The sequence below is a fragment of the Lepidochelys kempii genome, chromosome 1, assembly GCF_965140265.1.
Source record: "Lepidochelys kempii isolate rLepKem1 chromosome 1, rLepKem1.hap2, whole genome shotgun sequence".
NCBI classification, from domain to species: Eukaryota; Metazoa; Chordata; order Testudines; family Cheloniidae; genus Lepidochelys; species Lepidochelys kempii.
Genome location: NC_133256.1, coordinates 249,946,908 through 249,969,928, shown reverse-complemented (window position 1 = coordinate 249,969,928; position 23,021 = coordinate 249,946,908). Strand labels below are relative to the sequence as shown.

The following is a 23,021-nucleotide window of genomic DNA, read 5'->3' as shown; positions in this document are numbered from 1 at the left end:
CTTAAGATGATCACAATGGTGCCTTCTGGGTTTAAAAAATAAATAAAATAAATAAAATCAATCGATCTTTAAAGACCTATGCACATGCAAAACTGTATTTATGAGCAGAGGTGGATTAAGGTTTCCTGGGGCCGTGGACCAGAGCAAGTGGGGGGCCCCTCCACACCCCTTTATGCCTGCGGTCCCACCCCATTCTGCCCCTTCCCACCCACATTCCCGACCACCCACTCCAGCCCCCACAATCTGTTTGCTTCTTTCTGCCCACCTCCACTGCAGGCCCAAAACTAAAGAAGCTCTGCTCCCCTGCCATGGCCCTAGGGCCACAGTGGAGAGTGAGAACTCTCCCAGTCCTGAGGCCGCAGCAGGGAGCGAGAACTTCTTCAGTCCCGGGGCCACAGCAGAAGTCCCAGCTCTGGGGCTTCTCCCGCCCCGCCACGGGCTCCTGCTAGGGAGCGGGGCTTCCGCTGCCCCACGGCAGGTTCCTGTTGGGGGTGGGGTACCAATTTTTCCAGGGCCCCCCAGGCATGGGCCCCATTGGCCCACTGGATAATCCACCCCTGTTTATGAGAGTAGTCTCATTGACTTCAAACGAGAGTATTCACATGCAGAACTTTCTGCATGTGCTTAAGTGCTTGTAGTGTAAGTTTGAAGCTAGGAGGCCATGTGCATCACAGAAGTAGGAATCTTCACTGACAATTTTTGGAGGAAATTCCTACCTTTAAAATATGCGTTAACAGAATACTTGAAACAAAGTACCATGTGTAAGAAGGAGCATGGATGTCCAAAAAGACAGAAAAATAAAAATAGTTTGTAATGTAGTTAATACTCCAAGTCTTCATTGTGAAGCTGCTAGGGCTACTATACCCACATACCCAAACAACCAACAAAAGCAATAAAATGAAAAGTTAAAACCACCTGTGACAGGGTATACAAACCCTAAATGGGCAACCAGTGGTTAGGAGAGTGCTCTGGGCTCTGCTAGCCACACCCCACCAAACCTGTAGGAAATGCTTCAACTGAAGGAGTTAAAAGGCAGGAGAGCAGCTCATTTGATGGCACACCAGGGAGGAGAGCAGCCCCGCAACTCCAGCAGTGAGCTAAGGGAAAGGCAGAATCTCTCCCCATGAGAACTGCCCATAAGGTCTCTCCATGAAGGAAGGGAGGACTTGCTACAATCCAAGAGGGAAGCACTCCCCACTCCTTCTCGTATGGGCTCCAAATTTTGTTAATTCCCCTTTACTTTTGGATTACCCCAGGAGGAGAAAGCCCTGAGGACTAATCTGGCCCAGGAGAGTGGGCCACACTGTAGGAAGAGGCAGTTACTGCCCAAGAGAGGAAAAAAGTTTTAAAAAATAGGGATGTTTTAGTCTTGAGAAAAGATGACTGAGGGGCCTGATAAGTCTTCAAATACGTTAAGGGCTGTAATAATGATGGTGATCAATTGTGCTTTATGTCCACTGAAGATGTGACAGATTAAGAGGATTACTTCTTGTCCTAAGGGAGATTCAGGTAAGATATAGCGGGTCCCCAGTATAAGTGTTGTGGGGTTGTGTTCTTGAAAAGGGCAACAGATACTGAAAGGACATATATCGGGGAACCGCTGGTACAGCAGTGGGGTAAGCACAAGGGAATGCTTCGGGGGGGGGGGGGAGGGATGGAGGGGGCGATAGATGCTCTGGCCGGGGCTCCCGGAAAAACAGGGGTCCTGTAAAAATGTGTGCCCCCACTCCGCCCGCCCAGTGCTCCTGCCAGGGCATGGGGGCTTGCCCCACTCCACCCACGTGGCCCTCCTGTCGGGGGTGGGGGCTTGCTCCACTCTGCCCAGGGCCCCAGCACCTGGCAGCCTGTGGGCTTGACTTTGCTCTAAATCAGGCATTTCTGATTTTCACCCAAAATCAATAGGGGTCTGATGCCTAGAACCAAACATGATGCCAAAGCTATCATGTCACATATAGAGAAACAGTGTACAGCCTCGCTTTACTTAGCCAATGATGAGGAAGTTATGCTGGGTGGAAGAACAAATTGCAATTTCCTACAGAAGGTTCAATCTCTTTCAGGCCAAAGTACTGGGGGAGTAAGTTCCAATGCAGAGAGTACTCAAGGAGAATGCTCTCTCAGTAAATTCTGGGAGTAAATTATGGTTACCAGCAGCAAGTTTCTTTGTTCTCAGTTGTTTGTTCCTATTAGTAGATTCCGGCCTGGTCTATACTAGAGTTAGGTTGAAGGAAGCTGCCTTAAGTCGACCTGTTAATGCATGTATCTACACTACTGGGTCCTTTATGTCGACCTAAGTCCCCTCTGATGTCAACTTCTCTAACTCACCTCTGTGAGAGGCATAGCGCTTAGTTCAATTTTCATGGGCCGACTGCGAGGTAGTGCAGATGCAGTGTTGTGTAATTCGACTTAATTGGCCTCCAGGTTATGTCCCACAATGCTCATCTGTGACCGCTCTGGAGATCATCCTCAACTCTGCCGCACTGCAACCAGGAACACAGGAAACAGCCCCTCCCCGGATAAAGCCCTGGGAACTTTTGATTTCCCATTTCCTGTTTGATCAGCATTGGGAGCATGGCAGCTTGAGCACAACTGATTATGGAGACTACACACCCCAAACGCGCTTCAGCTTGGTCTGCATAGGAGGTGCTGGATCTCATCGCTGTGTGGGGAGAAGAGTCTGTGCAGCCAGAGCTCTGATCCAGCAGAAGAAACACTGACATCTATGCAAAGATCACTCATGGAATGGGGGAGAAGGGCTACACGAAGGGGACACAGCAGTGCCGTGTGAAAATAAAAAACTTCAAACGTATCAGAAGGCAAGGGAGGTGAACAGTCGTTCTGGTGCTGAACCCCACAAACACGCTGGTTCTACAACAAGCTGCATGCAAATCTTGAGGGTGACCCAACCAGCACCCCCACAAGCAACGTGGACACATCACAGGTGTAAGAGTCTAGGGATAACAAGGAGGATATGGTGGATGAGAAAGAGGAGGAGGAGAAGAATGGGAGACAGGTGAGCAGTGGATCCATTTTCCCTGAGAGCCAGGATATATTTTTCCCCTGGAGCCCTGTGGGTCACAGGCCAACCAGGATGCCCGGGAAGGCACCTCTGGTGAATATACAATTACAATGAAAGTCCAGTTAAACTTTAGTGGGCACACACATTCACAGTAAACATGCAATACCACTGAAAAACAAGCAAGATGTTGAGATTCTCTGCTTATAAGAGGCCGCTCCAATTAAGTCAAGGGTAGCCCCCAGAAAAGACTATTTATGTGGACTGGGATAGCCCAGGAATCCTACGTGGATATCTCTAGGAAACTTTCATGGAGGTACTCTGCAATCCTTTGCAGAAGGTTTCTGGACAGGGCAGTCTTATTTCTTTCACCACGGTAGGCCACTTTCCCGTGCAACTCCTGAATTAATTCTGCTGGCATCATTGCGGTATACAGCATAAGGACCGGGTCTATACCCGGACACTTGCCACATCTCCTTCCTTTCCACCTCTGTTACCCTCAGGAGACTGATATCATATAGGGTTGCCTAGGGGAAACAGGGAAAGTTCTCATTAAAAGTGCTTTTACATGGGGGAAAAAAGGACATGTAGAACCCCCCCCCCCCCCTTCCAGATCACCAAATCACGCGGCCACTAATGTGCCTTTACTGTGCTCGGCATGGGTCGACAAGTAGTTTAAAGTGGCTGACAGAGGACTGAAGCCCCATGACAGATTCTGCAATTTAGGAGTGAAATTGTTCCCCTCCACCCAATCTGTGGTGCTATGGGGAAGGACTATTGTTCAACTAGCTACCTGTACTCCCAACATGATTGATAAACTTCATTGATAGTGCAGTCACCCAGGACCCAGGGGTGGCACACAGTGAACGGTTACAGATTCTGATTATGTTATGACTTGCACCTAGTATAATATGGGTGGGGTTTTTTTTCTTTTGTTTTTTTTAAAAACGGCCTTGCTAGGGAAACATTTTATTCATGTGCAATGGCTCCTTTATTTTTTCCCCTGACAGCTGGAAATGTGTCCTTCAGCATGTCAGCACCAGATGTTCAGTGATTAGAAGGAGGAGAAAAAACACAGGATGACACGTTCACCGAGATAGTGAATGCTTCCAGGACAGCTGACAGAATTAAGAGGGTGGAAGATTTCACTGTCTGAAAAGTTAGACATGGAGAGTAGGAAAGCTTCCAGTGAGCGAGAGCATGCGGCGCAGGATGAGATGCTTCGGATTATGTAGGAGCAACCAGACATGTTAAGGCATCTGCAGGAACAGAAGCAGGAGGGTAGAGTCCCTCTGCAGACCCTGGTGGACAGGCAGACAGCAGTGCCTAGTGCAGAAATCACCCTCCCCAAAGTGTTCCATGAGATGTGGGCAAAAAGTCTATTATCCCTTTCACTTAACTCAGGGATGGGAAGGTACAAGGAACTGAAGGTGCCTGGTCACAGATATTTGATGGTCTGGAATGCAGTGTTACACAGCGGAAAATATTTCTCCTGTTCCAAATGTATAACCCCTTTTCCCCCAAGGTTAGCTTTTTTTTTCTGTTCTCCCTCTTCACTCATGTTTGTTAAATAAAGTAAATGGATTCGAGAAAAATGTTCTTTATTGAGTAGAAGCAGTGGGCTTGGGCAGGTGGTTGGCTTTACAGGGACAGTAATACAAGCCAGGTGAAGGTTTGGGAAAGCACAATGCACACAAGCAGCTCACATTACTGAGACATTATTGAAACAGCTTTTCAAAGCCTCGCAGATATGCAGTTCCCCTTGCTGTGCACTTATTGCCCTAATGTCTGACTACTCAAAAATGGCTGCCATGCAATGTGTCTCAACTGCCCAACCCTGTGGAAAATTTCCCCCCTCCCCCACAGATATTATAGAGCACACAACATAATATCCTATAACCATGGGTATGTTCTCCTCACTAAGGTTCAACCTTGTTAGTAGATTTCTCCAGTGCCCTTTCAAATGACCAAAGGCACATTCAACCACCATTCTGCACTTGCCAAGCCTATAGTTGAACCGTTCCTTACTGCTGTCCAGAGGGCTGGTGTATGGCTTTGTGAGCCATGGAAGGAAGGAGTAGGCTGGGTCCCCCAGGATAACTATAGGCATCTCAACATCGTCAATGTTAATTTTGTGGTCTTGAAAGAAAGTCCAAGATTGCAGCTTTTTGAACAGACCCGAGTTACTAAAGATACATGTGTCATGCACCTTTCCCAACCATCCTATGTTGATGAAATGCCTCGTGATCCACCAGCACTTGCAACACCATTGAAAAAGTATCCCTTTTGGTTTATGTACTCTTTGGCAAGGTGGTCTGGTGCCAAGCTGGGGATATGCATGCCATCTATCGCACCACCGCAATTAGGGAATCCCCTCGTGGCAAAACCATCCCTTATGTCCTGCACATTTCCTAGACTCACTACCCTTCATAGCAGAAGTCAATTAATGGCCCTGCACACTTGGTGCCCAGCAGCTCCCATAGTTGATTTATCTACTCCAAATTGATTCCCCACCGACTTGTATCTGTCTGGGGTTGCAAGCTTCCAAATAGCGATCACCACTCACTTCTCCACTGTCAGAGCAGCTCTTATTTTTGTGTTGCTGAACTGCAGGGCAGGGGAAAGCTCTGCACAAAGTTCCTGGAAGGTGGCCTTCTGCATTTGAAAGTTCTGCAACCATTGCTCGTCATCCCATATCTGCAAAATGATGCGGTCCCAGCGGTCAGTGCTTGTTTTGCGGGACCAGAAACGGCGCTCCGAGTGCAGCTGTTCTGTGACTGCCAACAGCAACTGTGAATTGTTTTTTCAATGGCTTGCAGATGGGCTACTTGCAGGACATCACTATGTTCCATGCAGCAGACCCTACTTCAGCTCTGGAAATACTGCAGGAGAAGGCGCGAGGTGTTTGAGATGCTCATAGCAAGAGTGCACAACTGAGTAGGCTCCATGCTTCTGGGGTTATGATGTACACGTGGCAGTTTTAAGGTGCAAAAACCACTGGGTTATTTGCTTTTGATAGGAGGGAAGGAGCGCAGTGCATCATGGGATGCCGACGCAATGTTCCCATTCTCTCCTGCGACAGTGTTTTGGTTCCAGGAGGCATTGCACAAACTTCCCAAAATATACCACAGCAAGTCGCACTTTGGGATAGATACCCACAATGCATGGCTTTGTGCATCGATACAGGCGCTGCTAGTGAGGATGCACTCCATCGAGACAATGAGCATGGTGTGGCCACGCACAGTTGACTTCAATAATTCTGGGGGCTCGAGGTCAAATTAGATAAAGTCAACTTAATTTTGTAGTTTAGACAAGCCCACAGTATGGTTCCTACTGGATCACCTTCTTTGAACAATATCTTACTCATTTTACACAGGCTACTAAATCTTTAAATGGCAGTCATATATTAACATTATCAATTGCTACCAGCCAGGATTGGCTTTAAACCTCTGACCTACTAATAATAGAAGTTAATTTTCCTTGTTTTTAACATACTGTATTGATTAGGACACTTCAGTACTACTGACATGAACATTGTTCTGCAGATTAGTAAATAAGGCATCTTATATGAAAGATTATACATATATTTTCTAATATTCCTATTTCAAATTTTCTATGTAAACCCCTTCATAAGGCTAGTCACTGTGAAACCTTTACCCAATTAAAACAGCAGTAGACAAAGTGTTTTCTCTCTTTGTTTTGAAATAAATGCCTTCAAATGTAACTAGTTAAAATAAGACTTCAGTATAACTCAGCCAAAACCTTCTCACAAGATCAAGAACTTGCAGAGATTAACAGTGTTTATATTGGTGTTGTAAAAACATTTTAAATCCAAATAAAAATGCACTTCAGATATCCATTTCCATGATCAGGTGCCCACCATGACAGTATATTCTATTATTCATAGAACTGATTGAGAGAGGCTGTGCTTTTTAAAAATGAGAAAATGTTTTGCTAGGAGCACATGCCAGCTGGCTAATATCTGAAGGAAGTTCAAAAAGTTCAGTGCCTTCATTCTGTGATAGACATCAGGAAGATTGCTTTCCTTGTTTTATGCTTGTGAAATACAAGGGTTACACATTTTAAAAGCACTTCAGTTGCACTTTTTACTAGTATATTATATCACACATACTCTCTTTGGACTTTTATTAGAGGCTGTGCTCATTCTAGGATTAAATCTTAATTTTTCAGGTTTTAGAGGGTTTATTTTTATAAAGAGACTTCACAGGTACTGCAGGTTCTTTCTAGGGCTAATTAGTTAGCAAGGCAACTGCTATTATTGTAAAAGTTGTTTAAAGATGGAAAGAGATGCATGTTATAGCCCTGTCCCTGGCAAAGTCCTTCTAGTAGATGGTCACCATTCTGCTGTATGGGATCCAAACTTTGGATCCCCCAGAGTTTCAAGATAACCTTGTCTGAGCAGCAGCCAAGATCGGTGTTTAACTTGGGCCTCTCAGGCATACCACTGAGATGCAGATTCACTGCCCAGCACCCCTCGTTGGCAGGAAGACTGCAAAATCCCAACTTCTCTCTTCCCTCAGGCCCATTCTGAGTTTCCCAAACCAACCCAGTAGTTTATGCATTCTCTCAGTTTACCCCCACAGACACTCTGGATTATAGTTTAACTTTCTGGGGATCATGTGATATTAAAGCAAGAAATACACGTTCCTTTGAGGCTTTGCAAACACACACATTTGCAAGAGTTAGAGCTATGCAAAACAAAGCTCCTGAATACTGTCCCCATTAGACTGGTTTCACCCCTGTTGTGAGTCTCTGGGTTTGGTTCAAGTCCTTAAGGGGGGCCAGGTCCCTCCTGCCACCATTCTTTCTGTGGAGATTTCTGGTTCTAGAAATGACATAGCTCCCCTTGCTTAAAGAGCATATCATTTTTAGAAACAGCAACAATTTTTCTTTGGTCCTGTCCTTCTGCTGGGATTTTCCTTCCTGCAACCCTCTATGGGATTGCTGACAAAGAGTTATTAGAAGTCAAGAGATCTGCCTCTAACTCTGGGGTAGAGCTAATCAATGTTGATGACTTGTTGATGGCCATGGTTCAGTTTCCCAGACTTCGCCTGTTTTCTGCTACAAAAATGGAAGTTAAATCCACTCTGAAGGTTACAATTAAATGCTATAAAACAGAGGAATTCATATTTAGACACAGACATGTTCCCCAAACTGTCACAATGCATGATCTTTGAGCTTCATTAAAACACCGCTTTTTAGTATTTATTTGTGTTCAAAATATTTCATACCACACTAAGTAATTAAGTTATGTACCAATAAAATACAAACATCTGTTAATTACATGTTATGGGATCACACTTTGTGTTTTGGCCCTCATGGAGATATTTAAAAGAAAAAAGAAAAAAAAAGATGAAACCCCAAACAAGACAAAGTACAGCTCGCCAAGTTCCTTAATGGGGATTGAGCTTATACAATATCTCTGAAGTGAGAGAGTATAATGCAACAGAATTTACTTCCTTAGCATGAGTGAGGGCACACCAGATCACCCACACTAATATCATTTAACTAGGCAGTAAACATAATCAAAAAGACAGGCAATAGTGGATAGACTGATCATTCACCTCAGCCAACAGACACCCTTCAGTGAGGAGACTGCTGTATCAGTGACACACGCTGGTCAGACTGACCTACAGTGGGCTAAGCTACGACGCCATCATTCAGTGTACTGTCCTGGCCACAGCAGTAGCAATGTTCTGACCTCTCCAGTGAGATCCAAATCTGGGGCTTCATTAAGAGAAGTGATGGAAAAGGAACAGAAGAAGAGGACAACAAGAAAAACCACTCAGTCTTCTCCCGGTGCATAAGGCACAAAAAGACAATTAACTGGTGCATGTGCACTGCAGCCTCCCTTTTAGCATCCCGACACGTAAGCCCCAGAGTAAGGCCTGATCTACACTACAGAGTTAGGTTGACACAAGACAGCTTACGTCGACCTAACTCTGTAAGCGTCTACACGATCATGTTGCTCCCACCGTTCTAAGTTGCCCACTACACCGACTTAATAACTCCACCTCCGCGATAGCGCTTAGGTTGATGTAGTAGGGTCAACACAGTCTCTGTGTAAACACGACATTGCTTAAATCGCCTGTTGCTGTCTTTGACAGCATGAATCCCGCTACCCCTGGGCGGCAGGGCTCCAGCTGTCAGTGCCCCCACAATGCCCCATTTAAATTGGTGCAAGCACTCCTGGTGAGGCGCACACCACCAACAGAAGAAGCATAATGTGGGCACAAGAGACTATTTAATTACTGCAGTGGCTATAGATTGACCTAACTTAAGTCAACGTAATTTTGTAGTATAGGCATGACCCAGTATATGACCTGGGGGAAGACAGGTAGATGTTCTTCCACCTAACACTCCTGTGGGGCCCAATCCAGGAAGTATATTCAGAACTCACCAATCAGATCAAGCCCCTATAGGTGAATTCACACAAAGCATGGGGTTCGGTTGGAGGGGAGAAAGGAGGAAGAGGACTTCCCTTATAACTTTTAGGCCAGCAATTAAGTATTCAAGTAGGGGGTCTCCCGTATCCCAGGTCAAATCCCATCCCATCCCCACGCCTGAAGTGATAGGGGTTATGAACAGTGATCAGCCACCTCTGAGGTAAAGTACCCTAACCATTGGGTTGCTACAGGATATTCTGATGGGAGACTCCCTCAGTCTTCCCTGTTGAAGTTGTTCAGTTTGGATAAATACTTTTTTAAAAAGTTATTAGAGTAGGGGGATTGGATCCTGGGTCTCCTACCTCCTAGGTGAGTACTCTAACCACCCGGCTACAGAGTCACTCATGCTTATGTGTTGTTTCTTCTTCCTCCTCTCTCTCAGCCCCTCTTCTTGCCTTCCCCCCCCCATGATGCTTTCATTATTAATCCACAGAGGAGGGGGGTGTGAACAGGGGGTCTTCCATATCCCAGGTGAGCCCCCTAACCATGGGCTAAAAGTTATGAGGGAGGTCCTCCTGCTCCTTCTTTCCTCCTCACTCCAGATTCTTGCTAATAGAGTATAGGCACTGTGACAGGTTCCTGGGGTGCCATCTGAAACTGGTGTACCACTGAGCCCTCTGCCTCACCAGCCTGGGCTCCCTCTCACACAGTGCTGCTGAGACAAGTTGCAAAGCCCTCCAAGCTTGCACTTTCAGCAGCAGTCACACAGGTAGGGACACACCCAGCTGCAGTTACATGCAGACTAACTCCCAACCTAGGACCCCAGAGTAGTACCAGCCTTCCCTTGTCAAATCTGACCACTTTATGGGTTTAATCCCAGTCCACCTCTCCCTCAGTGTGAAGAGGGCCAGGTACACTTGTGGTAACCAAGCTGAGATTTTCCCCAGACACCTTAAATCAAATCACCTGGTTTGGATTAAAACATAAAAGATTATTAATTACAAAAAGGATAGATTTTAAGTGATTTATATTGGATAGCAAGAAGATTACCCAGCATATAAACAAAACACACAAACTAAGCTTAATCTATGTAGTATATTGGATATGAATAGCAAATCCTCACCCTAAGCGAGGATACAAGCAGGCAGCAGATTCTTAACAGGCAAGCTGCACTGGTTTACAGCTTGGAATCCCCAGATGTTCCATTCACAGGCTAAAAATCCCTTTAGCCTGGGTCCAGCATTTATGCCAGTTCAGTCTTTGTTCCTCAGGTGTTTCCAAGAGTCTCTTTGGGTGGGGAGTCATTGAAGAACCATGATGATGTCACCTCTCCTGCCTTAAATAGCCTTTTCATATGGCAGGAACCCTTTGTTTCAAAACTTGGTTCCCATGCCAGTCAGTGGAAAAAACACTGATATCCCAAGATGGAGTCCAGCACCAGGTGACCTGATCACATGTCCCTGTAGTGTCATAGCAGCCATGAGTCAGCGGCTGTTTGTAGCATCCTCAGGAAGTCTCCCCTACCCCCACCCTGGTGAGAGATAAGCTTCTTCTAAGACCTATTGTTTTTTTCCTAATGGCTCAGTAACCTGAATGGGCCTTTCACAGCCATCCACCTAGACTGAGCCTTTTGCCTAGTGGGTGTTCCCCAGGCATAAAACACATTTGTAATACAAATGTATAGTCAATCTTCCTAACTTCAGATACAAAAATGATACATGCACTCAAATAGGATAATCATTCAGTAAATCATAACCTTTCCAATGACATCTCACATTACTTATCTTGCATAAAGTGAATTATGTCAATCATATATCATCACTGTGATGAATATGTGGTGCAGTGTCACAGGCACCTAACACCAGGATTTATCCCGAGTATCTACAAAGCAGACTTCGCACACATTGCTCAGTTTGGCACCTCAGGCAATGAGCCCCTAGCATCCTAGTTTTTGTGACTCCCATTCTGAGTAGCCTCTATCTCCATTGTACATTCATTGTACAGTGGCACCAAACTCAAGCTATGGGAATCCCAGTGATTTTCTAGGCACCTGAATGTTAGGTGTGGCAACACTCAGCATCACCACTACCAAGCTCCTTTGTGAATCTACCCCCTAGTGGTCAGAAGGAACATGGAAGGAAAAAGGAGAAATTGAGAAGGTATATGAAAAATGCAAACCTCAGAAAAATTATTATAATATTGAAGTTGAGAAATTAGGTATACAAAAGTCAAAGTCCAATATTTTAAAATGTGTGCCTAAAGTTAAGGCTCTTAAATATTATTAATGCCTAAACATAGCAGCCTGGTTTTCATAAGTACTGATCACCCAACAACTTCCATTGACAGAGCACTAACCTGTTTATTGACTTCAGCCATTGATAGCTGTAAAGCCATCATCATGCAGTCTGAACTACAAACAGTAGTCCTTTCTGAGTCTGAAAATAAGCACCATTCTCTTCTAAAACACTTGAGCATATTTAAGATCTTTTGCTGAAAGGTAGCCATACTCCTGAAGTGGAGCACAGAGAGAGAGAGAATTAAGTCCATAAATATAAATGCAGTGTTAAAACCATAATTTTCTAAGTAACACTTTGGGGGCAAGGCACCCCACATTTATCAATCTCTCGCCATTCTCCTTAACCCAATGCAATTGCTATGATTTCTCCCTCTGACTTGTATCTACATAGTTCCCCCTCCCCATAAAGAAATTAAAATACACCATTTATGCAAAAAGACTCTAAGGCAGAGGTTTTCAAACCCCTTTGAGTTAAAATTTTTGGTTGCACCCTCGTCAACCCAGACAAAAAGAGGTGAGCCGGGGTGGAGGTGGCGCACTCCCTCCCCGAACCCCATCAGGCCAGGCTGAAGCCCAAGCCGCCTGGCATCACCACTCGTCCGTGTCCCGTCTCCCCCCCCGGAATGTTCCTCTGCACCACTGGTGAGAGGTCCCCACAGTTTGAAATCCTCTGCTATAAGGGTTTCAGAGTAGCAGCCATGTTAGTCTGTATTCGCAAAAAGAAAAGGAGTACTCGTGGCACCTTGGAGACTAACAAATTTATTTGAGCATAAGCTTTCGTGAGCTACAGCATGAAGTGAGCTGTAGCTCACGAAAGCTTATGCTCAAATAAATTTGTTAGTCTCTAAGGTGCCACGAGTACTCCTTTTCTTTTTGCTATAAGGGTAGCCACTCATTGTGGCACACAAAACTGTATTTCCTCTCTTCTTCCATCCCCCAGAAGAGAAACACTTCTGGTGACAAGGCACTTGCATCATCCATCACCACCTCTAGTTCTGCCTGTACAAAATCATCATAGGAACTGCCAGACTTCAGGTCTGATCAAGTATATATAACTCAGCATCTAATGCAGCCAGCACCAGATGCTTCAGAAAGGTGTAAGAACTCTACAATAAGCAGAAATGCACCCCACATTAGGTCTCATCAGGATCTCAAATAACTAGCAATCAGCTTAAACCTTGAAACATGGGTTTAATGCTAACTCCATTATTCTTGTTATCCATATAAATAGCGAAACTCTTTCTGAAGCTTGCTAAATTCTTGGCCTCATTGACTTCCGGTGGCAATGTGTTCTACCGTTTAAACACGCATTGTGTGAAACTATTTCCTTTTCTCAGTTTTGAATTTGCCACCTTTTAATTTTATTGAATGTCCCCCTTTTCTTGTATTATGGGGCAGGGAAAACAGAAGCTCCCTATACCATTCATTTTTATATGCTTTTATCATGTCCCCTCTTATTCATCTCCTAAAGCAGGCAATCCCAATCCTTTCAATCTGTCTTCATGAATATAAAAAGAAAAGGAGTACTTGTGGCACCTTAGAGACTAACCAATTTATTTGAGCATAAGCTTTCGTGAGCTACAGCTCACTTCATCGGATGCATACTGTCTAAGGTGCCACAAGTACTCCTTTTCTTTTTGCGAATACAGACTAACACGGGCTGTTACTCTGAAACCTTCATGAATATGTTTCCAGGCGCTTAATCATTCTCATCACCCTTCTCTGAACGCTCCTCTAATGTTACAGTATCTTTTTTTTGAGACAGTGGGACCAGTTCTGCCCACAGTATTCCAGACAAGGCTGCACCTTCCTGTTGTCCATAAAAATTGAAACTTTTAACCCATTTTTAACTTTTAGGCACTCCTAGGCACGTGCCTACTGTGCCTAATTGGAAATCCAGCCCTGCTGAGGAGACAGGGTTAGGACGTTGCTAAAAGCGGACACAGCCCCAGGAGGGCGGGGAAGTCACCGGTGGCCCCACGCCATTTAGAGGGACACTTGGCTCGGCATCGCCTTGTCACAGCCCGCGAGTTCGCCCCGGCCAGCCAGGCGGCTGCTAGGCCCGCACGAACCCCTCGAAGCAAGAGGCCGCGCAGAGACTCTGCCCGAGTCAGCCGCAGGGACTGGCCCTTCTGGGGGCAGCTCGAGCACAGCCCGGTCCCGCCCGAGCGCAGGGGCCACAGCCGCCTCCCCTTGCCCGAGTCCGGCGGGGGCATGGCTGCTGGCGGGCCAGGGTAGGGGGCAGCGCCGAGGACCAGGCCAGGGAAGACTCCAGCCCCAGGGACCCCCCAGCTCCCAGACTGTACCCGCCACCCCCGGTCCCTCTCCCCGCGGGAGGGAAGAGCTACCTTGCGCAGTTGAGGCAGTTCGAACGGCCCCGAGCGAAGGGAGAAGCGGTCGGTTGCCTGGTTGCCTAGTTACCCCCTCGCACGCGCCTCGCCGCCGGCGGTTTACATTTAAAACCCCCGCAGCTGCCCAACCAAAGAGCGAGTAGCCTCTGACCCGGAAACACAAGGCGCTGAGGCCGGAAGTGCCCACGAACTCGTACAAACTCTTCGCGGGAGAGAGGCCGGCAGGGAGGCGTAGATGTACGTAGGTGGCGGCGGGGGCGCCGCCGCCGCGCGTGAGTGCGCCGCTCGGTGCAGCCAGCGATCACCCGCTGGGGTCCAGGCCTCAGCTCCCGTCAGGGCCGCGGGACAAGGGGCCCCGTAGAACCTGCCCTGTCTGGGGTGCTCTGGGCGGCAGCCCTTGGCCTTGTGCTCTGCCCCCGCCCGCCGGCCGCGGCCCAATCTCCGCTCCGTGCTTCCCTCGCCCCTGTGTCGCCTCCATGCTTCGTCCCTTTCCCAGCTGCTGCACCCCGGGTGCTGCGTTGTCCCGTGTGCCCAGGGCGCTCTCAGAGAGCGAAGTAATGCCCTGCTGCCACCCCCCACCGTTCACAAGGCGTGAGTCAGGCCTCAGATCGTCAGTAGAGTTGGGATGCATCCGATGAAGTGAGCTGTAGCTCACGAAAGCTCATGCTCAAATAAATTGGTTAGTCTCTAAGGTGCCACAAGTCCTCCTTTTCTTTTTGGGAGGAGGGGTGTCTTTAAATTCGCCCTGTGGGTTTTGAGTCTCCCGGATGTGTTTGGCTCGTGGTTTTCAAGGGTTTTTTCGGCAACCAGAGAAACTTCCTTTAGATGAGAATCCAAGCTTTTTTGTTTGACTCCAGGAGCTGGGACCTTGAGAAGAATACCAAATAGGGCAAGATTTGTCATAAAATCACAAGAGTTAGCAACACTGCTAAGGTTCCTCCTGCTGCTATTTCTTGCCCCACTGAGATGATGAGTTCCCACTCAACATTTGTTATCCTTATAGATGAGGAAACTAACCTAGAGGTGACCAAGGAAACTGAGCCAAAAAATATGCATAGCTATTTCTCCCAATTGGTGACTTTTTTGCTTGCAATCTTCTTTCCTTATCAGTTTCTTGGTGCTCGTAAGTTACTAGATGATTGTTTTTGCTTACATTCAGCACTTTCATAGGCCTTCTACAAATCTTTATGGGGAAAATGGTTTCTTTTAGTATCAAATGTAGGTATGATGTCATCAATCATGCTTTTCAGTATAAGAAGAGGAATCTAAGCTGTGAGAAGCATAGGCCTCGACATTTGCCTTTTTCCAGGGCGATAACAGAGGGGAGCTCAGTAGGCCAACTGACTCAGTGTCTGTATCAATATAACAAGGTGCTTACATCCACCAGACACACGCACAAATACGTTGATGCAAGGCAACTTGCATCAACCTCACTTCATAGTGTAGAACAGGCCTTACTATTCTGTTTTCTGACATTTATTTTGCATTTCTGTAGTATCTTTAATCCAAACATGCTTGCAGCACTACTAAAAGATAGTAGTCCTCCTCTGCACAGTAAGCTAAACAAGAGTGGGGCAGGGAAGATTTTGTCCTTTACTCCTGTGAAAAGCTCTCTGAGATATCTAACATCCATGCACATGGTTTTCTTAGGGATCTGAATATGTTGGAGATGTGAGGATTCTTCCACATCATTGTTAACTGTCAAATGCCAGTGGACTGAATAAAGAAAACTGTCATGAGCTCACTCCAACCACCAGTTCCACAGCAGATTCAGTGGAGATTTTGGTTTCATCTGGTTTTAGAGTTTTATATTTAGGGAGTATTTTTATGGATTGACGACTTGTTGAAGGGTGGAGGTGGAGAAAGTGTTAAAACTTGATTCCATTCTGAAAAGTGACTCCAGAAAAAATGACTATATATTTTCAAAAGTAATTAGGGCTGTTGATTAATCGCAGTTAACTTACATGATTAACTCGAAAAAAATTAATCACAATTAATCACAGTTTTAATTGCACTGTTAATAGAATACCAATTGAAATTTATTAAATATTTTGGGGTTTTTTCTACCTTTTCATATATATTGTATTCTGTGGTTGTAATTGAAATCAAATGTGTTATTTTTGCTTACAAATATTTGTACTATAAAATGAAATAGTATTTTTAAGTTCACCTCATACAAGTACAATAGTGCAATCTCTTTGTCAAAAAAGCTCAACTTACAAATGTAGATTTTTTTTTTGTTACATGACTGCACTCAAAAACAAAACAATGTAAAACTTCAGAGCCTCCAAGTCCACTCAGTCCTACTTCTTGTTCAGCCAATCACTAAGACAAACAAGTTTGTTTACATTTGCAGGAGGTAATGCTGCCCTCTTCTTATTTACAGTGTCACCAGAAAGTGAGAACAGACATTTGCATGGCACTTTTGTAGCCAGTATTGCCAGGTATTTACGTGCCAGATATGCTAAACATTGGTATACCCCTTCATGCTTCGGCCACCATTCCAGAGGACATGCTTCCATGCTGATGATGCTCATTTAAAAAAATAAGCGTTAATTAAATTTCTGACTGAACCAATTGTATGTCCCCTGCTCTGTTTCATCCGCATTCTACCATATATTTCCTGTTATAGCACTCTCGGATGATGAAGCAGCACGTGGTTCATTTAAAGAACACTTTCATTGCAGATTTGACAAAACACAAGGTACCAATGTGAGATTTCTAGAGATAGATACAGCACTCAACCCGAGGTTTAAGACTCTGAAGTGCCTTCCAAAATCTGAGAGGCATGAGGTGTGGAGCTTGCTTTCAGAAGTCTTAAAAGAGCAACACTCCAATGCAGAAACTGCAGAACCTAAATGACCAAAAAAGAAAATCAACCTTCTGCGGGTGGCATCTGACTCAGATAATGAAAATGAACATGCATCAGTCCGTACTTCTTTGTATTGTTATCGAGCAGAACCCATCATCAGCATGGATGCATGTCTCCTGGAATGGTGGTTGAAGCATGAAGGGACATGTGAATATTTAGCTCATTTGGCACATAAATATCTTGTGATGCCAGCTACAACAGTGCCATGAGAACACCTGTTCTCACTTTCAGGTGACATTGTAAACATGAAGCGGGTAACATTACTTTCTGCAAATGTAAACAAACTTCTTTGTCTTGTATTAGGTGAATTGAAAAATACTATTTCTTTTGTTTTTTTACAGTATAAATACTTGTAATCAAAAATAAATATTAAGTGAGCACTGTATGCTTTGCATTCTGTGTTGTAATTGAAATCAGTATATTTGAAAATGTAGAAAACATCCACAAATATTTAAATAAATTGTATTCTATTATTTTTTAACAGTGTGATTAATCACAATTAATGTTTTTAATTGCTTGATAGCCCTAAAAGTAATATTAAACAAAAAATGAGCTATATGTTTAAATTGGTACTGCAGTCATTACTGGCAACACCAGAAGAAAGTAAGTCTGAGTTCCTCGTGTGTACCAGTGATTTTCACATCAAGTTTGCCCAGTTTATAAGTTTAAAAAATTAATACTGGGACCTTCAAACTACCAACCCTTCAAAGGCAGCCTGGGAACTGAAATTATAGCTGTTTATCATCAATAATAAAGATTCTGCAGGCCAAGTGCCCTCATTTACATCTGGTCTTCACATTCTACTTTCAGTTCTAGTTATGCAACCCTATTGCCTTTGAATTTGAAGACCGTGGGGTTACAAAGGTGGCCCTACAGTTGGGAATGAACAATTTTCTCGATGTACAAGTCAGAAAAGAATTCATGTCTGGAAGTTGTCATCTTAGATAATAATTTCAAGAGTAGAACTGCATTCTAACTTTTAAAATATTGATTCTAAAGACAACCTCATCTGTTTTGTTGTTGTATCTGCTGATAAACTAATGTATTTTGATATACTGCTGTAGCAGCAAGTTCTTTAATATATATATATATATTTATTTTGATATATAGCTCCATGTTCTACAGAAGAAGTTACCTCTGTGCTAACTTGATTTTTACCATTGAAGATGAAGCAAGACTCTTCTCGAAACGCTACCTACACTGTGGATTGTGAGGATTATGTGCATGTGGTGGAATTCAATCCATTTGATAGTGGAGATGTAGGTTCCCTAATTGCATATGGTGGCAATAATTATGTAGTTATTGGGACTTGCAGATTTCAGGTTAGTATATGTTTTTATCAAAGATTTTTTTAATTCCCGGTATTTAATAAAGTGCCGGTATTTAAAAGGCACTGATAAAATAGTACGTTGGAACAAAAACACTTTTACTCTATTTATAATGGGTCTAATATTTTTTCCCCAAATAGCTCTGCTTCACACAGAAACACATTGTAACTGAAATTATACAGAGTTCTCTGTGAGGTTTTCATTCTGCTACTACAAAGTTTCATAATGTCATAGTTCACAGTGAATAAGATTTACACTGAAGCAGTTATTCTTTCCTTGGAAACACATTGTAACTGAAATTATACAGAGTTCTCTGTGAGGTTTTCATTCTGCTACTACAAAGTTTCATAATGTCATAGTTCACAGTGAATAAGATTTACACTGAAGCAGTTATTCTTTCCTTGGAAAGTAATCTCTGTTGCAGCATCTCTTCGAAGATATTAATTACTACCTGGAAAGTTAAACAATTCTAAGTTCACACTATTCTTTGCGTAATTGGGTATCTGCTGTGTTTTATCACGCTTTATTCAACTTTTTCTTTAACAGCAATCTGAGCCCTGATCTTTATTTTGGGTACCTATTATTAATGTTTTATGGCCATGTTAAGTTTCTGGTTAGCTCCCAAAATGTCGGAGATGAATTAAATTATTTTTGATTCTAAATAAGTTATATTAAAATGCTGCAATATTTCAGAAAATAATATTTTGAAGGAAAGAATGAGCTGGTGTCCTGTGTGGTACAAATATTTTGCTTTGATGATTTTTCTCTTGTTAGATATATCTGGCTTTTTAAGAAATAGTTAAGAAAGGCCTAAAATGAGGACCTAACTTTGTGATAAGTGGAATATAGTTCCTATGGTGTCTTTTTTTCATGACAACTGACTCAGTGATAAAAATTATGTCATAAAATAGTGATCACTTTTAAAAGGGTCTCAGATAAGAGGGGAAAATGTTGAAGTATTTCTACCAAACGTGGCAAAACTCCACAAAATATATCAAATGAATGGCACTCACATGTTTAAAATTCTTATACCGCTTTATCTGCATTGACATACAGAATTTTACAAGTAGAAACAGTTTTATTTCACTATCCTCACTCTGAACATTTCTGCATAGTTGCTGTTGGCAAATAGCTGGATAAAACTTTAAGATACTGTTCTGTGAGCCCATAAGTATATAAATAATCAAGTAATACAAATTGTTTTATAAAGGGGCATACGGTATCTTAGTGTTAGGTTTCTTTTTAGTTTACGTGTTTGAAAACCTATGGGAGAGCTTTTTATCCTTGACTCAAATTTCTAAAATCTTTGCACTTGGCTGTGTGTGGTAGAACATTGGAAATGTTGTTAGACCTTCTAATGCATAAGCAATAACAACAATATATTCATAGGATTTTTTTCTTTTTCTGCTAGTAGCTGAAACAGTACAGCAGTACATTTCTAACAGTTTCTGTGGTTACCTTAGATACACTTTACTACGCAGTTCAGGATTTACCTTTGTTTTATCTGCTGTGTGATAGCAGTTCTCCATACATTTAACAACACTCGGTAATTAACTTAGAAACGAGTTAGCTTGGAAAACCTACTACATACTATTGACTTTATGGTGCTTTGACTTCTTTCTTAGCTCTTGTCAAAGGTCCTAAATGGACAACACTTGAAAATAATATCCTATATGTACTCAAAGATCAGATGCAGTGCAAACTTTTCCATATCCTTCAGATAATGTGCCTGAAGTCTGTGAAGTTACTATCTCTGAAAGTTACAGTCTCAATCTTTTTGCCCATTCAGAGTTTTTATCTTTCTGCTGAAACTGCTAACAAAGTTGTGAATTGCGGTGTTGGCTTTGTGATATGCTTACTTGTTCACTAGAAACTGGAGTGAGGCCAGCCACTCACTTATTTATCACAAGTTACTGAATATTATTATTGTTGTTTATGTTGTAAAATCACTCAAAGTGTGATTTGTCATTGTACAAGCATATCGAAAGACATGGTCCTTCCCATGAGGAGCTTACATTATTGAAAAGCAATCAAATAGTAGTTTTTGGTCACCACAAGACTTAATTCACACTAATCTAGAACTGAAGGGCTTGTTTGGAGGATCAATAATAGCATACCATTTTCTCTCTTAGTTTATTACAATGTTTTATATATTTAGGAGGAGGATACAGAAGTGGAAGGAATACAGTATGAGACACTAAGAACGTTTCATCATGGGATCAGAGTCGATGCCATAGCATGGAGTCCAGAAACCAGACTGGATGCTTTACCTCCCCAGATAAGGTATTTTAAAAACATTTAAGTATAAGAGCAACTTTTCTTTTGTCTGTCCACCTTTTATTCCTTAATGCAAAAGTAAAGTTAGACTCTTTGAGTGAAATCCTAGCCCCACTGGAGTCGATAGCAAAACTCCCATTGACTGCAGTGGGGTCAGAATTTCACCCTTTGGCTTTAGTTAAGTTTTACTTTTTTCAAAGAACCATTCAGTTTTGAATTAGTCAAAATAATTAATATGAAAGTGGGTGTAAATAAAATGTAATTAACCTTCTCTGTAATCTGTCTAGAAAGAACACTGCTAGGACTCTTTGTAATGCCCTATTCTACAATAATCAAGTCTGCATTAGGACCGGATGAAATTCTCTTTCTGGTACAAGCCAATGTCAGGCAAGATTCAGATGTTATTTGTGAAACTACAGAACTGTAGGACTACAGTAAAAGAGTATTAAACCTGGTTTTATGCTTTTATTAAGGGCATGGCTACACTTGCAGATGTAGAGTGCTGTGAGTTAAACCAGCCCTCCGAGAGTGCAGTAGGGAAAGCACTGCAGTGTGTTCACACTGTCAGTTGCAAGCGCACTGGCATGGCCACATTTGCAGGAGCAGTGCATTATGGGCAGCTATCCCACAGAGCACCTCTTTCCATTCTGGCGCTGTGGCTTGTGGGAAAGGGGCGGGGGGATGCAGGGCATTCTGGGTCCTGTCCCAACACCCCGTGATGCATCGCTTCGCATCCCAGCTATCCCTGTTCTTCCGTCCACATTTGATGCAATCTTTCAACGTTTTTTGTACTGCGCGCTCTGTCTTCCCTTTCAGTCTGCGGGAATGGAGCCTGAAGTGCTGAGGAATATGCTGATGAGTCTCGCCAGCACGTCACGTTTGGCAGTCAAGTTACTCCTTAAGGTACAAATTGACAGTGAGGAGTCCGACGATGATGTTAACTCGTGTAACGCATATGACGCAAGATTGCTTATGGCGTTCACGGACATGCTCACCATGGAACGCCGCTTTTGGGCTCAGGAAACAAGCATTGAGTGGTGGGTTCACATCGTCATGCAAGTCTGGGATGACGAGCAGTGGCTGCAGAACTTCTGGATGAGAAAAGCCACTTTCATGGGACTGTGTGCTGAGCTTGCCCCCATCCTAAGGCGTAAGGACTCAAGATTGAGAGCTGCCCTGCCGGTGGAGAAGCAGATGGCTATTGCAATCTGGAAGCTGGCTACTCCAGACAGCTACCAATCGGTCGCTAACCAGTTTGGAGTGGGAAAGTCGACCATTGGAACTGTGTTGATGCAAGTTTGCAGGGCCATTAATTGCATCCTGCTCAGAAGAACTGTGACTCTGAGTAATGTGCATGACATTGTGGCTGGCTTTGCACAAATGGGCTTCCCTAACAGCGGAGGGGCGATAGGTGGGACGCATAGTCCAATTCTGGCACCAGCCCACCTAACCTCCAAGTACATTAATCGGAAGGGGTATTTCTCTGTGGTTCTCCAGGCGCTTGTGAATCACCGTGGGCATTTCATGGACATTAATGCAGGCTGGCCCAGAAAGGTGCATGACGCACGCATCTTTCGGAACACAGGCTGTAAGCTGGGATTTTCTTCCCAGACCAGAAGATCACCGTAGGGGAAGTCGAAATGCCCATTGTGATCCTTGGAGAACTCGCTTACCCTTTAATGCCGTGACTCATGAAACCCTACACAGGGAGCATTGACAGCAGCAAGAAGTGGTTCAACAACAGGCCGAGTCAGTGCAGAATGACGTGGAGTGTGCTTTTGGCTAATTAAAGGGCCGCTGGCGCTGTCTATATGGGAAGCTGGACTTGGCCGATGACAACATCCCCGCGGTTATATCCACATGCTATACCTTCGATAACATTTGTGAAGGGAAAGGTGAAAGATTCACTCATGCATAGAACTCGGAGGTTCAACTCCTGGAGGCTGAATTTGAACAGCCAGAGAGCAGGGCTATTAGAGGGGCCCAGCACGAGGCTGCAAGGATTAGGGATGACTTGAGGGAGCAATTTAAGGCTGAAAGCCACCAGTAATGTTTGGTGCCCTGCACGGGAGTGAAGAGCAGTGGTTCCAATGTTAGTAGGAATCTCTGTTTACTATGCTGACTTGCAGTGCCTGTTGCTTTCCTGGGCTAAGATATTTTTTACTTAATGCAATAATAAAGAATGTTTTCAAAGCCAAAAAATCCATTTATTTAAAAGAAAATTCATTTATTGAAAAGAAACACAACTGCTTGGAAAACAGGGCAAGGGGGTGGGGTGGGGAACGGTTCAATCACAGATTTGTGTATGTCCTGTTCTCATACTCTGCCTTCCTGTCTGGAGTGTTGTGCAATGAGTGCTGCACTTCAGGCTGGCTAAAATGCATGGTGATGGGGGCTGAGTGCAGTGGGTACAGGTTGTAGTTTGTAGGGCTGGTTGGTGAAGCTACAGGTGTTGGAGGCAGCTGGTGGTGATAAGA

At 43.9% G+C, this 23,021-nt stretch overlaps 2 protein-coding genes across 26 annotated transcripts in view; one reads left to right on the top strand and one right to left on the bottom strand.

Moving 5' to 3' along the window:
* Positions 1-23,021, bottom strand: part of PARPBP (PARP1 binding protein) — a 151,547-nt gene that overhangs the window by 79,984 nt on the left and 48,542 nt on the right. For 15 of the 21 annotated variants that reach the window (XR_012156117.1, XR_012156118.1, XR_012156131.1 and 12 more), the window contains exon 1: positions 11,776-12,424. The exons of 1 other annotated variant lie outside the window; for it this stretch is intronic. Coding sequence is in view for 12 of the 20 variants with exons in the window: in XM_073323424.1 (XP_073179525.1) it covers positions 11,776-12,033 (258 nt within the window). In the remaining 8 variants the exon portion in view is untranslated. Of the gene's footprint in view, positions 1-8,598; positions 9,065-10,543; positions 11,440-11,775; positions 12,425-14,064; positions 14,247-23,021 lie in introns of those variants that run through there. 5 more of the 21 variants (XM_073323295.1, XM_073323323.1, XM_073323313.1 and 2 more) reach the window with 5 other exon arrangements.
* The window catches only part of NUP37 (nucleoporin 37), a 31,789-nt gene continuing 22,969 nt past the window's right edge, over positions 14,202-23,021 (top strand). For 2 of the 5 annotated variants that reach the window (XM_073323469.1, XM_073323435.1), the window contains exons 1-3: positions 14,202-14,304; positions 18,050-18,261; positions 20,426-20,550. In XM_073323469.1, the coding sequence (XP_073179570.1) occupies positions 18,106-18,261; positions 20,426-20,550 (281 nt within the window). In that variant the 5' untranslated portion in view covers positions 14,202-14,304; positions 18,050-18,105. The other 3 variants (XM_073323446.1, XM_073323454.1, XM_073323461.1) reach the window with 3 other exon arrangements.